This window comes from Mus musculus, chromosome X (genome assembly GCF_000001635.26).
Source record: "Mus musculus strain C57BL/6J chromosome X, GRCm38.p6 C57BL/6J".
Classification (NCBI taxonomy): Eukaryota; Metazoa; Chordata; class Mammalia; order Rodentia; family Muridae; genus Mus; species Mus musculus.
Window position 1 is genome coordinate 41,819,831 of NC_000086.7, and position 15,627 is coordinate 41,835,457.

Here is a 15,627-nt window from a genome sequence, read left to right on the forward strand (position 1 = left end):
GCTCTAACATGTAATAAGGACACATGTTCCACTATGTTCATAGCAGCCTTATTTATAATAGCCAGAAGCTGGAAAGAACCCAGATGTCCCTCAACAGAGGAATGGATACAAAAAATGTGGTACATTTACACGATGGAGTACTACTCAGCTATTAAAAAGAATGGATTTATGAAATTCTTAGGCAAATGGATGGATCTGGAGGATATCATCCTGAGTGAGGTAACCCAATCACAAAAGAACTCACATGATATGCACTCACTGATAGGCGGCTATTAGCCCAAAGACTTAGAATACCCAAGATACAATTTGCAAAACATATGAAACTCAAGAAGGAAGACCAACATGTGGATACTTCATTCCTCCTTAGAATAGCGAACAAAATATCCATGGAAGGAGTTAAGAGACAAAGTTTGGAGCTGAGACAAAAGGATAGACCATCCAGAGACTGCCCCACTCAGGGATCCATCCCATAATCAGCCATCAAACGCAGACACTATTGCATATGCCAGCAAGATTTTGCTGAAGGGACCCTGATCTAACTGTCCCATGTGAGGTTATGCTGGGGCCTGGCAAACACAGAAGTGGATGCTCACAGTCATCTATAGGATGGAACACAGGGCCCTCAATGGAGAAGCTAGAGAAAGCTCCCAAGGAGCTAAAGAGATCTGCAACCCTATATGTGGAACAACATTATGAACTAACCAGTACCCCGGAGCTCTTGACTCTAGCTGCATATGTATCAAAAGATGGCCTAGTCGGCCATCACTGGGAAGAGAGGCCCCTTGGTCTTGCAAACTTTATATGCCACAGTACAGAGGAATGCCAGGGCCAAGAAGTGGGAGTGGGTGGGTAGGGGAGCAGGGCGGGGGAAGGGTATAGGTGACTTTCGGGATAGCATTTGAAATGTAAATGAAGAAAATATCTAATAAAAAAAGAATAAAAAAAGAATTGCAAATAATTCTCCAAAATTCACCTAATAAACAGGCTAGTAATGAACTCATAAACAGGTCATAAAATTAAATGTCCAATAGATACTTTTAAAAGTGTTCAACATCTTAGCCATAGAAATAAAAAATAAAACCGCTCTTAACCAGTCAGAATGGCTCTCATCAAGAGAATAAACAAGAAAAAAAGTTGGTGAGAATGTGGGTAAAACGTTATACTTATAACTTGCTAGTGGAAATGTTAACTCATACAACCACTATAGCAGTCAGTATATATACAAGTGTCTCAAAAACTAATAGAATATCTCAGCTGTTCCACTCCTGGGGGTACACCCAAAAGTCTCTAATTCAACATAACATGGAGATACTTACATTTTTGTTAATTGTTTTACTATTCACAAGAAATGGCCTAATAGGCCATCACTTGAAAGAGAGATCCATTGGACTTGCAAACTTTATATGTCCCAGTACAGGGAAATGCCAGGGCCAAAAAGGGGGAGTGGATGGGTAGGGGAGTGGGGGGGTGGGTATGGGGGGCTTTTGGTATAGCATTGGAAATGTAAATGAGCTAAATACCTAATAAAAAATGGAAAAAAAGGGGGGGGGGAAACTGAAAGGATTGCACGAATAATAAAATCATGGAATTTTCTGTGGGGAAAAAAAAAAAGAAATTGAGCCAGCCTATTTATCTATTGACAGATTCATGGATAAAGAAAGTATGGGATTTATACAAAATGAAATGCAACCAAACTGAAAACTGAAATGATGGCATTTGATGGAAATGGATTCACCGGGAAATCTTTACAGTACTTGAAATTAGAAAGGCTCAAATAGGAAAATACCATGTGCAGAACCTATATGTAAGTATGTAAATACCATATACATTATGAAAGTAGAAAAGGAACCAAGAAAGAAAAACAGTTCTCATAAAAGAGGAACAAGAGGCAGAAAGGAAGATAATAGAATACATGTGTCATTTAAGAACAGAAAAGAGATTATTTGGAAAGAAGGCGGAGACTAGCAAGAGACAATGAGAGCAAGGGAGGTCACGGGGGTAAGGGCAAATTAGAATGAAGTATAATGAGACATACATATGGAAATGCCACAATTACTCTGTATGCTCACTTATAAGATAATTTTTTAAAGGAGAGAACTCTGGAGTTAGGAAGATGGCTATGTTTGTAAAGTACTTGCCATGCAAGTATAATAACGCAAGGTCAACTCCTCAGAACCCACCTAAAACCCACCTAACTCAGAACCCACCTAAAAACAAGCACAATAGACCTCATCTGTAATCCCAGTGCTCCTACGGTAGAATGGAAGGCAGAGAAAAGAGAACCTTTCAAAGTCTACAGGCTAGCTATCCTAGGATATGCAGCAAAGGGGATCCAATTTCAAACAAGGTACAAGGTGTGGAGTAACATCTGATGTTAGACCTCCACACACATTGTGGCAACCATGCACAACTACTTACTTACATATACATGAATGGTATACACACCCATGGTGTACACACACACACACACACACACACACACACACACACACACACACGAGGGTTTAGAATTGTAACATATGGCACAGTGTTCATACCTGTTAGAGCCACTATTTCCATTGCTTGAATTCCCCTTTGGTGTGGTACTAGAAGCCTTATTAACAGCTTTTGTACCACACTGAGATCTCTCCCTTGATTTATCTGAAATAAAAACAAGGTTTTTGTTAGCTAACTCTAAATACAAATTCTGACTTCACAGCAAAATGATTTGTGGATAATTAGGAAGGCCCAGGAGGCTGATTAATTCTTAATAGTTACATACTCATAACTAGGGAATAAAATGCAATATGGGGTTAGCATTGTAATTATCATGTAATAAAATATTTCGATACATTATTTAGAAGTGTCTACAAACAAGCGTACCAGTCTCCTCAGCACCGCTTTCATCTGATTTAGATGCATTTCCTATAGATGATGAAGAAGTCCCACCACCAGGCCCATTTTGTACACTGGCAACAGCATTCCTTGGAGGAGGATCCTTATGATGAAATTCATTTTCAGGTATCATGTGTGACTTTCTACTTTTCAACTGCCCCGAGTAGCTGAAAGTCGCACAAAGTGTTTAAATACACGTACACAAATAAAAAAAAACATAAATATGGAGTTTAATCAAATAAAATTTTACAAATTATTCACTCTGCCACTTGGTTCTAGAAAATAAAGTACCACTTTTCAGTATATTCCTCAAGGTCTTTAGAGTGTTCTAAAAACTTAGTCATTCTTTCAAATTAAACTAATTCTTTAACTAGAGAGCCTTTTTCTTTTTGTTACTCAAGATGTGAGAACTATTAAAAATTATATCTCCCCCCATCAAGAAATATATTTCTTTGAAACTATCATCCAGTATAGACCGGAAGTTGATAATCAGAAGTGACAACTCTCACCAGCCTGTGGGAACATGATCGCATAATCTCCCATAATCTCCTGAAGTAAAGCAGAAGATAAGACTTCAACATTGTAAAACATTTTCACATCTTCAGAATCCTTCTGTAATCTAGTGTTATAAGTTACATTAAAATATAATTGTGTTACCCCATAGCCAATGCATAAAGATCTGGCCTCTTCTCTTTTTCTTCTTGGCATATTTTATTCACTCTTCTCTCCAAAGCCTGACCCAGATTCAAAACTTTTGGGTACCAAGGAAGTATTTTTGTTAGTACAATCAATATATTCCTGATGTGAGTATATTCGCCCGTCTCAAGGCAATGTACTGATGCCTATAACAGATGTTGAAAGAACGATTATCATAAAATACAGGTTTGAAGAGGAAAAAAAATCTTTGAAAAATATCTACTATATTTTACCTTGGTTAGTTTGTAATGCCATTTGTGGACAACGTGTCGAAAATTTTCATAATCTAACTGATCAGCTTTATTTCCACCATCAAATCCAGTTGCCCGTAATATGGTAAGGAATCCTGGATAGTTTCCACATTCCTAAGAAAAATAAGTTTCTCATTTTTAGAGGTAAAATTCATCCCACAAAATAGGAGAATAAGACCAGATCAGTGACTCTTTATGTAAAAGAATGGTTCAGCTTACCCAATGATAATAACTTGAAATATCAAGTTGAAATAGAATAAAAAACATACTTTTTATGATATATTATGATTTTAAGTATCACTTTATAGCTGAGTCTTAAATTCTTTTAAAACTGACCAATCTGAAGCAATATATATACATATACAATACATATACAAGTAATACAAGTAATACAATACATATACAAGTAAAATATAAACATATTTGTTAATTATATACCTTTTCATATGTGGCTCTATCACTATGCCACCTGGTCACCGTCTCTAACATACAGCAAAGAAATCTCCCATACCGACTAGCTTCATTTTCAGTGCAGCTTGCAACCGTGTAAATTATGTCAGAAAAAACCTAGAGAAGAAACGTTCGAAAAAATCAAACTAACTGAAAATATTAAAAACTATATTAAAGCATATCACAATATACAGATAAATTTAGTAAAAAAAAGTACTTTCTCCTATTATATTCACACCTGCAGAGATTTTATTTTTTGGCAACTCTAGATTCTGTAAAAAAAAAAAAATAGCAATCATAAAGAATCCAAGTATATTTTTTGAAGAAATCTAATTTATAATGATAAAAGAAAAGGCTATTATTATCATTTTATTACATAATGCTTCTTGGAGACTTAGTCATTCATGACTGAGACTGAATAGATAGTAGGCAAAGGTAAAGGTGATAAAATTTAGAAATATGCAGCAAACAAACTATAATACACATTTTAAACCCACAAATAATGGTAATATAAGAAAAAATGCAAGATGGAAAATTCATGAATATGAAACTAAAGAATTTCCCTGCTTTCATGTGGTGTAAATGTATAAAGGCTTTTATTTGGGTAGAAGATTGTTTTAGTTTTATTTTGAGGAGCAAAAATTAAAGAATAGAGAAAGGCCCCACTAATGAAGTTACAAGTTTATTAAATTCAAAGCCTGAGTGAATAGGTTAACCTTGAGTGCAAAGATACCATTTCAGGGAGTTCTTATATATAGTAACACATTTAACCCTCAGATCAATCTTACAAAGCAAGTCCCTTTCTATAGATAAGAAAACTGAGGCACAGAGAAGTTAAATACCTTGTGAAAGATATAGTGTGGTGATTTGAATATGTTTGGCCCAGGAAGTGGTACTAATAGGAGGTGTCGCCCTGTTGAAGTAGGTGTGTTACTGTGGGAGTGGGCTTTGAGACCCTCCTCCTAGCTTCCTGGAAGTCAGTCTTCCCCTAGGAGTCTTCACATCAAGATATAGAACTCAGTTTTCCCTAGTCCCTATACCATGACTGCCTGGATGCTGCCATGCTCCTGCCATGATGATAATGGACTGAACCTCTGAACCTCTAAGCCAGCACCAATGAAATGTTGTCCTCATAAGAGTTGCCTTGGTCATGGTGTCTCTTTACAGCAATGAGAACCCTAAGACATATAGTTTTAAAGAAGTAGAGTTAGGATTCAAGGTCACAAACTTGGCTTTTAAGATCATGTTATTCACTGTATACATAATGCCTCTAGAGTTTATAGTACTTAGCTGTGTTTATGTGGATTTTTTTTAAGGTTGTGATAAGAACTTACTCGATCATAGCAAAGAAGTGTGGAAAAATTTGGAGTTTTCTGTTGATGTACCAATTCAACAAAACGAGCACAATAAACAGCATCAATTGCTGAAAAAATGCATCGAGGAAATATACACAGCTGTAAAAATTTTGTGATGGTCTCATTTTTGGTAGACTCTAAAAATAAAAGAACATATTAAGCAGTTATCTTCTCCCTAAAGTGCCTGAAGGCTACCAAACATGACAACATTTTAACTGTAGTGTACACAATGTTATAAAACCACAAATGAGGTGATAAAGATTCCTATTACTACTCTGTGGACATTTATCTATAATGTTCATATTATAGATATATAGTATCTATACTATGACCCTGTACAGAAAATTTAAATCCTAAGCTATTAGTATTATCTTTACACAAACTAATTTTATTTCGTTAGCAAACTGTCATCAGTCACTTCAGTGAATACATGAGGTTGATTCTGTGGTAATGAGTAACTAAAGCAGAATATGTGCATAATCACTTGAACACTGCCAAAGTTAGAAATGTTTGCTTTTGCAATTTAGCAGCAGCAGCAGGAATAGTCAATCCCAAGAACTTACTTGCTAAAAGCCAGTTGTCCTTTTCTAGTTTCAGTCTCTGAAGTACTCTTTGAACATGTTCCATCTGCTTCTTTTCTTCTTCAAGGAGCTTGTCCTGAAGGGCAGTGCAACGCTCCTTTTCTTTTTTCTTTTTATTTGGAGGCTACAAAGTAAAGTCAGTTTTCTAACTGTATTATCTCCTTTCATGTATAAAATTGTCAAGAGAAAAGTGCTTATACTCTATGATTATTGAGGCATGATTGTCCAGTAGATATGCCTGAGTGTATACTTCTCTTCCCATTCAGCACATCCAAATCAGTATCACAGAGTCCTCACACACCTTCGGAACAGGTTACCTTCCTAACCCTGGTAGTATACATCTGAGGCAAAAATCAAGTTATCTTTAGCTTTCCTTCATTCCTACAGCCTACTTGTTTAAAAGCCATATGGACTGCCACTGTCTCTAGCATAGCCTATATTCTCAGTATCTCATAACAAAGTACTCTAAATGACACGCAGCTAGCTGGTCTCTAACCTCAGACTAAATAACACCCCCCTAGCAAAATCACTCTTCATATTACTCTCATAATCTCTTTAAAGTTCCATTTTTACACCTGTTATTTCACAGCTAAGGTATCTAAATTAGTTCTTTAATTATATCATATTTATTATTCTATCCAACTTTCAATACCTGCCTAATTTTTTACCAACCTGACTTTTTAAATACATCATCAAGTAGAGTAAAGGAAGTCTCCTTAAACCCCATACTACTCCCTGTGTTTGCTGGATTATGCATACATATACATATACATATACATATACATATACACATACACATACACATACACATACACATACACATACACATACATATACATATTGTGGATGATGATAATAATAATACTTTGGGAATTCCTACTCCTCTTGAAACAAAAACCACACAAAAAACATTACGCTGCAATGGCAGTATTCAGTAGAAAAGACATGCATGTCTTTTATTCCTTAATCATGATTTCTAACCATTTCCTAAGATCCTGCCCCAACCATTGAGATGTTACCATCAAATAACTTTAAAATATTATAGAGGAACAAGATGGAAGAATCTTAAACTAAAATAATTACAAAATATGGATAATACTGCATAAATGACGCAACTATACTTGCATCGCTACATCAAAACTTACCATTTCCTGATTGTCATCAATCGCTTTCATCTGGACTTTAAGTTTATTGACTTCTCTTTCATAGCTGGTATGTGGAACTGCAAGGTCATACATTGTCAATGACCAAAATGTAGCATAGAACTGAGGACTGATGTCATCCCAGACTTTGGAAACATGTAAGGAGACCACTGCTTCATGGACAGGAGCCATCACCATCTCACATGATGTAATGTATTTATGGACTTTATGTTGCTGTTTACTTCCCTTTTCTGATTTTTTAAGTTCATCGTATTTTGACTGTAGATAAAAAGTTAAAACATATCATATATATTTGTACAAAATGATCATGGCAATTCTAGTTTCTTACCAAAAGCACTTATTTTAAGATAAATTACCTTTGAAATCTGTTCCAATTCTTAATTTTATGTTCTTAACTAGTTTTTGTCAATAAAAGTTGACCTACTATCTCCAATAGGGCATGTGTCAGTCAGTAAGTTGGACTGCCACTAAGAAAGGTTATAAAAAGGCGCTGAGATGACTACCTCAGAAACTAAATGTACAGTTTTGCCACAGACTTAGAGGTCCCAGAATGAACACTTCAATGCTGAAAATGACAACATTCCAGACATAGCAATCAGCTACTGTAGCCTACTGCCAAGCCAAATGAAAATTTCCATAAGTACCTGAAGTAAATTAAATTGAAACCATGTGAGAAGTGATGCTACAGTTTCTTTGTCCTGACTGCCTTGTCCTAATAGAAAGAGAATTGGGAGGAAGACTATATTTTCAGTTACATAAGGTAAAAATGAATCTATTAGTACAGAGATACTGACATAATTATTTCTAAATGCAACAAAGAAAATTAATACACTATCTCATGTCTTTCAGCCATTTTATGATGAAAGACCTCTTGCCAAGAAAACAGGCATGATCCTTAAGTTGAATCTAAGAGAAGTCTTGCAACCAGCTGCTTCTTCGTATTAGAAAAAGCATTGAAATACTTCAGTTTATCCTAAGTATATACCAAGATGATCATCAGTCAAAGGTTCTGAGTTCTACACTGGTAATAGTCTCAGCTGCCTTGAGACTGACTGGGCTTCATCCAAGCTGACTCAACTGAAAGTGTACAATCTACTACATTCAATGTTATGTCAAGCAAAATCCAGGAATCTTGCAATTATTCTAGAAGTAGAACTCTTTATTTATTTTGATAGCCATGCTAGAGAGCAGGCTGATAACTACTCAAACTATAGAATTGATAAAGCTACAAAAACGTTAGCTACAGGAAAGTATAACAATTCTATCAGAGACTAAGAATGGGGGTGAAAAGGATTTTAAATTTAAAAAATAGATTTTGCTGAAGGTAACTAATATGAATCTAGATGAGTGAAATGACATCTGCTAATGCTCTACCAGGCATGAGATAAAACAGTGCTGGAATTACCTGCATATGACAAGCTGACTCCTGAATGGGAAAAGTCTAGAATAGCTAGAACAAGGAAAACCTTCCTTTTAGATCTGTTTCAAGATTTGAGTATCAATAATTAAAAGTGAAAATTACCTTATAGTTATGAGAAAACTAAATAGCACCAATAATACGAAATCTTCCCAACTCTCTGGTCTTGAATCTATGAATCTAGTTTGTAGGCCTGCTACTAGTATCTAGTCAGAAAACTAAGCTTAATCAAAAAGATGGTTATACTTCATCTACAATGCTAATTTTCCTTCTCTTAAATTAAACTAATACCTAAGTTTATATCTTTTTTTAATTTTTAAAAGATTTATTTATTTATTTATTCTACATGAATACACTGTAGCTATCTTCAGACACACCAGAAGAGGGCATCAGATCCCATCAAAGATGATTGTGAGCCACCATGCAGTTGCTGGGAATTGAACTCAGGACTTCTGGAAGAGCAGTCAGTGCTCTTAACCTCTGAACCATCTCTCCAGCCCTTAAGTTTACATCTTCCAACAAACAGAGAATAATATAGTACCACTGATTTATGTCCAAAAAGCTTTCTGTCAGGCCAAGAATCTGAGCAGTGTTTCATTGAAGGCCTGTAGTAGCCAATTTCCTGAGGGGAATCTGCAGTTATCCCATTTCCTCTCTCATTCTTTAAAAAATGATTCATTCATTCTCATATTCTTTCTCTCTCTCTCTCTCTCTCTCTCTCTCTCTCTCTCTCTCTCTCTCTCTCTCTCTCTCTGTCTCTCTCTCTCCCCGCCCCCCCCACCGTGTGTGTGTGTGTGTGTGTGTGTGTGTGTGTGTGTGTGTGTGTGTGTGTGTGTGTGACACATGTATATGACTACCTGTGGAAGCCAGAGAATAGCATTCTGTGTAAACCATACCTCCAGCCCTCTCATCACTTTCTTATACATTCTCTCTCATTCATCAAAAGCTCACTAAAGACCTCACCTAAGAGACAAAGTTAGAGCAGTGTGGATGCCCATTCAATTGCATCCTAGGCTGCTGAGGAATTCCCTTTCCAAAGAGGCATGTGCCCTATAGGAAGTGGGTTGGGAGCACTTTATTATTGCCTAGAGTATATAAATGCCACGATATATTTCTTTATTCTTAAACCCTGAGAAGAAAATGCCATTTCTTTGATTAGATTGTATATCTCTTAAAAGAAAACACTTTCATCCCACAAAAGATATGTCATTTTTTTGACCAGGAATATTTCAGACAATCAGGTATTCATTTGCTAGGACTCATTACTGATTAGGGTGTCCAGTTTCAAATTACTAAAATATGATATGAAATCCCTTAGATAAAGCATTTCTTCTACCTAGGTTCTTGAAAAAATCAGGTCCTATGTTTCTATGGATGAGATTTTTTGATGTGGTTAGGGTGAGAATGTAAAACATTAACTACATACAGCAGTGAATTCTCTGGAATGGGAGACATTAAAGGAGTTTAAAATCCATTTTTGTTCCTATTAACCCTCTAGAATATTCAGGAAAGGAATTGCTGCATAACGCCAGTGAAGTGGTCATTAAATCAAGTAAGACTGAAGCAGTTGTTCATATGTAAACACTAACAGTATTCTCAATTACATGATCAAATGAATGTCAAATTTCTCCCCTAGTGTCTTTCTAAATACTTCTGCTACACACTATATAACAGAAATTTTATAGGAAATAAAAAGGAAAACTTAGTTTAAGAGACGGGACCAATGACTGGAGTAAATACCACACACAGTATAGAATTAAATGATTTCACTCCACAAATTGGACTGGAAGCCACAAACTATAGAATAAAAAAGAAAAAGAAGAACTGAAGGGCTAGACTCCAAATTAACAAACCGGAGGATATGCTGGGTCTGTCTCTATGAATTGACTATGGAGAAAGTAATAGGAAGACCTGTCCTGTAAAACAACATTTCACTGTTTACTGCTGAGACAAGAATAGTAATAGAAAATTAGAGTAATCTGTATTTATCAAATTAGCGTGTATTTAAAAAATCAAATATTTGTGTAAATCATTCAGAATTACTCTTGAACACCAATGAAGACATTCATACTTACCGAAATATGGTGTGCATACATTGGCCTAGACAGAAAAAATGCTGCATCGTGTGGTGTATGAAACTCATTACAGAGCACATCAATTGAAGGCACTCGTTTTATATAATCTTCTGTACTTAGATTTGATGCTAAAAATCCACCAAACTGTACTAGGGTGTCATGACACTAAAGAAAAAATAAGACAAAAAACAAACAAACACAAAAAACAGATGTTAACATTTTCCAAAACCAACATAAACCTTTCTCAAATGATTAAGATATATGTTATTTTAACAGAATTTTAATTGACAATTAAGAATCCAAATTTCCAATGCTATATTTTTTTCCATTTTTTATTAGGTATTTAGCTCATTTACATTTCCAATGCTATACCAAAAGTCCCCCATACCCACCCACCCCCAATCTCCTACCCACCCACTCCCCCTTTTTGGCCCTGGCGTTCCCCTGTACTGGGGCATATAAAGTTTGCGTGTCCAATGGGCCTCTCTTTCCAGTGATGGCCGACTAGGCCATCTTTTGATACATATGCAGCTAGAGTCAAGAGCTCCGGGGTACTGGTTAGTTCATAATGTTGTTCCGCCTATAGGGTTGCAGATCCCTTTAGCTCCTTGGCTACTTTCTCTAGCTCCTCCATTGGGAGCCCTGTGATCCATCCATTAGCTGACTGTGAGCATCCACTTCTGTGTTTGCTAGGCCCCGGCATAGTCTCACAAGAGACAGCTACATCTGGGTCCTTTCGATAAAATCTTGCTAGTGTATGCAATGGTGTCAGCGTTTGGATGCTGAATATGGGGTGGATCCCTGGATATGGAAGTCTCTACATGGTCCATCCTTTCATCTCAGCTCCAAACTTTGTCTCTGTAACTCCTTCCAAGGGTGTTTTGTTCCCACTTCTAAGGAGGGGCATAGTGTCCACACTTCAGTCTTCATTTTTCTTGAGTTTCATGTGTTTAGGAAATTGTATCTTATATCTTGTGTATCCTAGGTTTTGGGCTAATATCCACTTATCAGTGAGTACATATTGTGTAGGGGATTGGGGGTGTGTGGGTATGGGGGACTTTTGGTATAGCATTGGAAATGTAAATGAGCTAAATACCTAATAAAAAATGAAAAAAAAAAAAAGAATCCAAATTTCAATAGTTTAGGCAGGGACAGAAATGAAGAACACTATGTTCAGTGAAATAAACAAGGGTAGAAAGATAATTTTCACATATTCCCACTTGTACATAAAGTCTAAAAAAATGTTGCCATCACAAAAGTAAAAAGAAGAGTAGCTCTGAGAGGCGACGAGCGTCGCTGGAAAGGGCAGAGAGATGCAGGAGCTGGGGTAACACAGTGCATTTCTATAGGAGACATAAGCTCAAGTGATAGACAGCCAACATAGACTGCCTATGGCTTAAAGCAATTTGTGTCAACAGGAATAATAAATGTTTCAAAAGATGAAGATAGAAATTATCAATTTTATAATTTACACATTATATACATGCACTGAATTATGACAATGTACCCTATAAACATACACAATTACTACGTATCAAATAAAAATTCTAAATTAAAACAAATATTATATATTCACATAGTTGTAATCGGTCAAATATATTTTTCTTTATGGACTCCAAAAGAAGAGAGAGAACATGTGAGCTCTAAGAACAGTGATACATATCTATAACCTACTACTACATCTTCAGCTGTGAGTATAAAAACTGTAGTAACTATAGAAACCAGAAAAGTGCAAAGGGAACACTATGGTGAGGGAGGCAATGGAAAGGGAAATAACAGGAGACAGCTGACTTGAAGGGAACAATGGAGAAAACAAGGTAATCTTTATTACAGGAGTGGGGAGGAAGGGAAATACAGAAGAGGGGAGGAGGGTCAAATAACAGTGAAGATGTCAAAAGAGTCAAGGAATCACACTATCAATTATTTACATAAAGATGCTCTTAATACATGTCAGTGCTTAAAACATAGTGTAAATGAAAATTTCCCCTCTGAGTTGATAAGAGTCTCCTAAAAGCCATAGACTATGAAACAGAAACTTAACACTAGGTTGAAAAGCCACCTTTTGAGTTGCTAGTCAAGGACAGTTCAACAAGAGCCTCTCAGAACACTCGCCTAAAATCCTATAAAACTGTGTGTGTGTGTGTGTGTGTGTGTGTGTGTGTGTGTGTGTGTGTGTATGCATGCAATGAGAAGTCAGTGACTGTCATTGTTTAAAGGATAAAAAATATTAACCACAAAAACATTACTAGCCAACAAAATGGGTTTGCGTATTAGCAATATTATTACTAAGAAATAAGATATAGTATCTACTGTGGTGCAATGAAAATTACAAATTTCCAAAGATCAAAAAGAAGGCAAACAATCTGATGATGGCCTTTCATGATGGAATGTCTCATTAACTGAAGACCTTATATATAACATCCCCTACACCCATCTTGTAAATAGAATAGTATGCACAGAAATAGGGGCTCTATTTAAGGAAAGCCTATTTGACATTAGAGGTGCCAGACATTCACATTATGTGTACAAATGGTATGTTTCAAATGACATCACAATTTCTATTTTATTGAGATTTAAAAAAAAGTTTTCCTCAACACCCAAGCTTCTTTCACTTACCTGGTCATAGAGTTTCCCCACAAGTTTCAAGTGTTTCTCTCCACCCTCCTGAAAAATTACCCCATTTCTCTGTTGTGCCATAAGCAAACAGAGAGGAAGAGCAAGATCATGGTCCAGTAGTGCATCCTTTAATCTCTGAGAAGATTTTTTAGTGTTTCTGATCTGGCCGAAATAACCACCCTGCATAAAAGAAGACAAAAATTATTGCTATATGCAATGTATTCCATGCTGTCTTACTGGGAAAAGACACACAAGAAAATTGAGGCATAATCTTTAAAATATTTCGGAGCTAGAAGTTATCATCCATTCACATGGGCAAGAGAGTCAAGGTGATTGCATGTTCAGGACCATCCTCAACTACACATGTTTGAGTCCAGCTTGAAATGAGTAGAAAGGACTCTGTCTTTAAAAAACAGAATAAGAAGAAGACATGCCTGGCTTAATATAAAGCAACACCAAATAAAATAAAGCACTTCTATAACCTATAAACATTCTCCTTAACAAATTAGTTTTAATGATACTACTGTTTACTATAATCTGGCTAATGGTAGCTCAATTGTGCAACTCATTGTTTCCATTTTCTACTTGGTAAAATCTCACAAAGGATTATTTTTTTATTCAGTGAAAAGATTTAGTAGACTGTGATAGAGATTTATTCCAGTGGAAATATCAAGGAAAATCTTTTCAGTACAAATAAGTTATTGTCTTTTATACTTTTGCGTGTTTTCAAGTTCCAATTACTAGTGTTTCACAGCTCTTACAAAAGAAGGTAGCAGTGGTTTTAAGAGGAGAACATGTATGACTTTGACATTTAGCTTTGGGTAATTAGATACTGTTTAGGTTCTATACTATCATCACACACTTATCTGTGGCAGTTATGTTCTACAACTCACAGTGGATAAATGAAAACTGTAGACGGAACGAAACTCTACACAAACGATATTTTGTAGATCCATGACAAAGCTTAATTAAGCACAGTAAGAAATTAGCAACCAACTAGACCTCACCCCCAGAGCTCTCGGGGACTAAACCACCAACCAAAGAGTACACATGGAGGGACCCATGGCTCCAGCCACATATGTAGCAGAGGATGGCCTTGTCAGGCTCAATGGGAGGGGAGGCTCAATGCCCCAGCGTAGGAGAATGCTAGGGCGGGGAGGCAGGAATGGGTAGGAAAGTCGGGGAACACTCATAAAAGCAGCGGCACGGGGAGTGGGGTGGGAGGCTTGTGGAGGGCAAACTGGGGAGGCGGATAACATTTGAAACGTAAATAAATAAAATAACCAATTAAAAAAGTAAAGAGAAAAAAATTAGCAACAGCAATTAATACAACAATCTCAACGATACAATAAAAGTTACATAAATATGGTCACTCCCCAAATATATTACTGCACTGCATTGACATTCTTAATGATATGAAACAACACAGGCAGAGTGATGAAGAATTGGGAAATTTGAGCAAAGGTTACTTTGATATAAACATTTTGCAATATAGCCAACTGAGAACCAGGACTACTCTCCACATAGCCAATATGGAAACAAAGATGGCTATTCTACGACTTAAGAGTAGCTTATACACTGTGGATACGATGGCCAAAAAGATAACTTATGTGCCAAAAGTGAGCAAGAAGGGCAAAAATTTTTATCATTCTATATAAAATGAGTCTCAAAGTAAAATATTATAATTCATCTACTTATGGATATGTTTCTCTTTAATTTTGAATTGTGGCTAAGCAGGAGTAATTGACATCTTGAAAGACAAAGCCACAAATAATAAGTCCTTACTTACCTCAGCCTTTAGCTGCTCCCCACCAGTCATGGCTTCTAACTGCTCCATCGTCATCTCCTCTGTAATTTCAATTCCTGCCATTTTTTGTACCACTTCTTTCAATATTAGTAGGTCAAAACTAATACAAGATTTTAAAGAAATACAAAAATTAAACTATAAAATCAAAAGAAAAGTATTTGAAGTTAAAACTTTAAGTATGAAAATAATAATACATAATAAGTAGTCTCCTGAGAATCTTTACTTAGACGAAGGAATGAGAGACAACAGCAGGGCTTGTTTTTTTTTATCTTATTTTCAAAATAAATGTTACATAAATTCTAGACCTACAATAAAAATATTTCATGTTTCTCTTTGATTTAT

At 36.0% G+C, this 15,627-nt stretch overlaps 1 protein-coding gene across 4 annotated transcripts in view; it reads right to left on the minus strand.

Annotated features, from left to right (window-relative positions):
- The window catches only part of Thoc2 (THO complex 2), a 116,946-nt gene that overhangs the window by 24,839 nt on the left and 76,480 nt on the right, over positions 1-15,627 (minus strand). For all 4 annotated transcript variants that reach the window (XR_001782751.2, XR_003953012.1, XM_006541503.4 and 1 more), the window contains exons 20-30: positions 15,268-15,385; positions 13,479-13,658; positions 10,863-11,027; positions 7,353-7,628; positions 6,190-6,331; positions 5,606-5,763; positions 4,260-4,388; positions 3,804-3,935; positions 3,532-3,716; positions 2,863-3,041; positions 2,538-2,640 (exon numbers count right to left, since the gene is read on the minus strand). Coding sequence is in view for 2 of the 4 variants with exons in the window: in XM_006541503.4 (XP_006541566.1) it covers positions 2,538-2,640; positions 2,863-3,041; positions 3,532-3,716; positions 3,804-3,935; positions 4,260-4,388; positions 5,606-5,763; positions 6,190-6,331; positions 7,353-7,628; positions 10,863-11,027; positions 13,479-13,658; positions 15,268-15,385 (1,767 nt within the window). In the remaining 2 variants the exon portion in view is untranslated. The remainder of the gene's footprint in view (positions 1-2,537; positions 2,641-2,862; positions 3,042-3,531; positions 3,717-3,803; positions 3,936-4,259; positions 4,389-5,605; positions 5,764-6,189; positions 6,332-7,352; positions 7,629-10,862; positions 11,028-13,478; positions 13,659-15,267; positions 15,386-15,627) is intronic.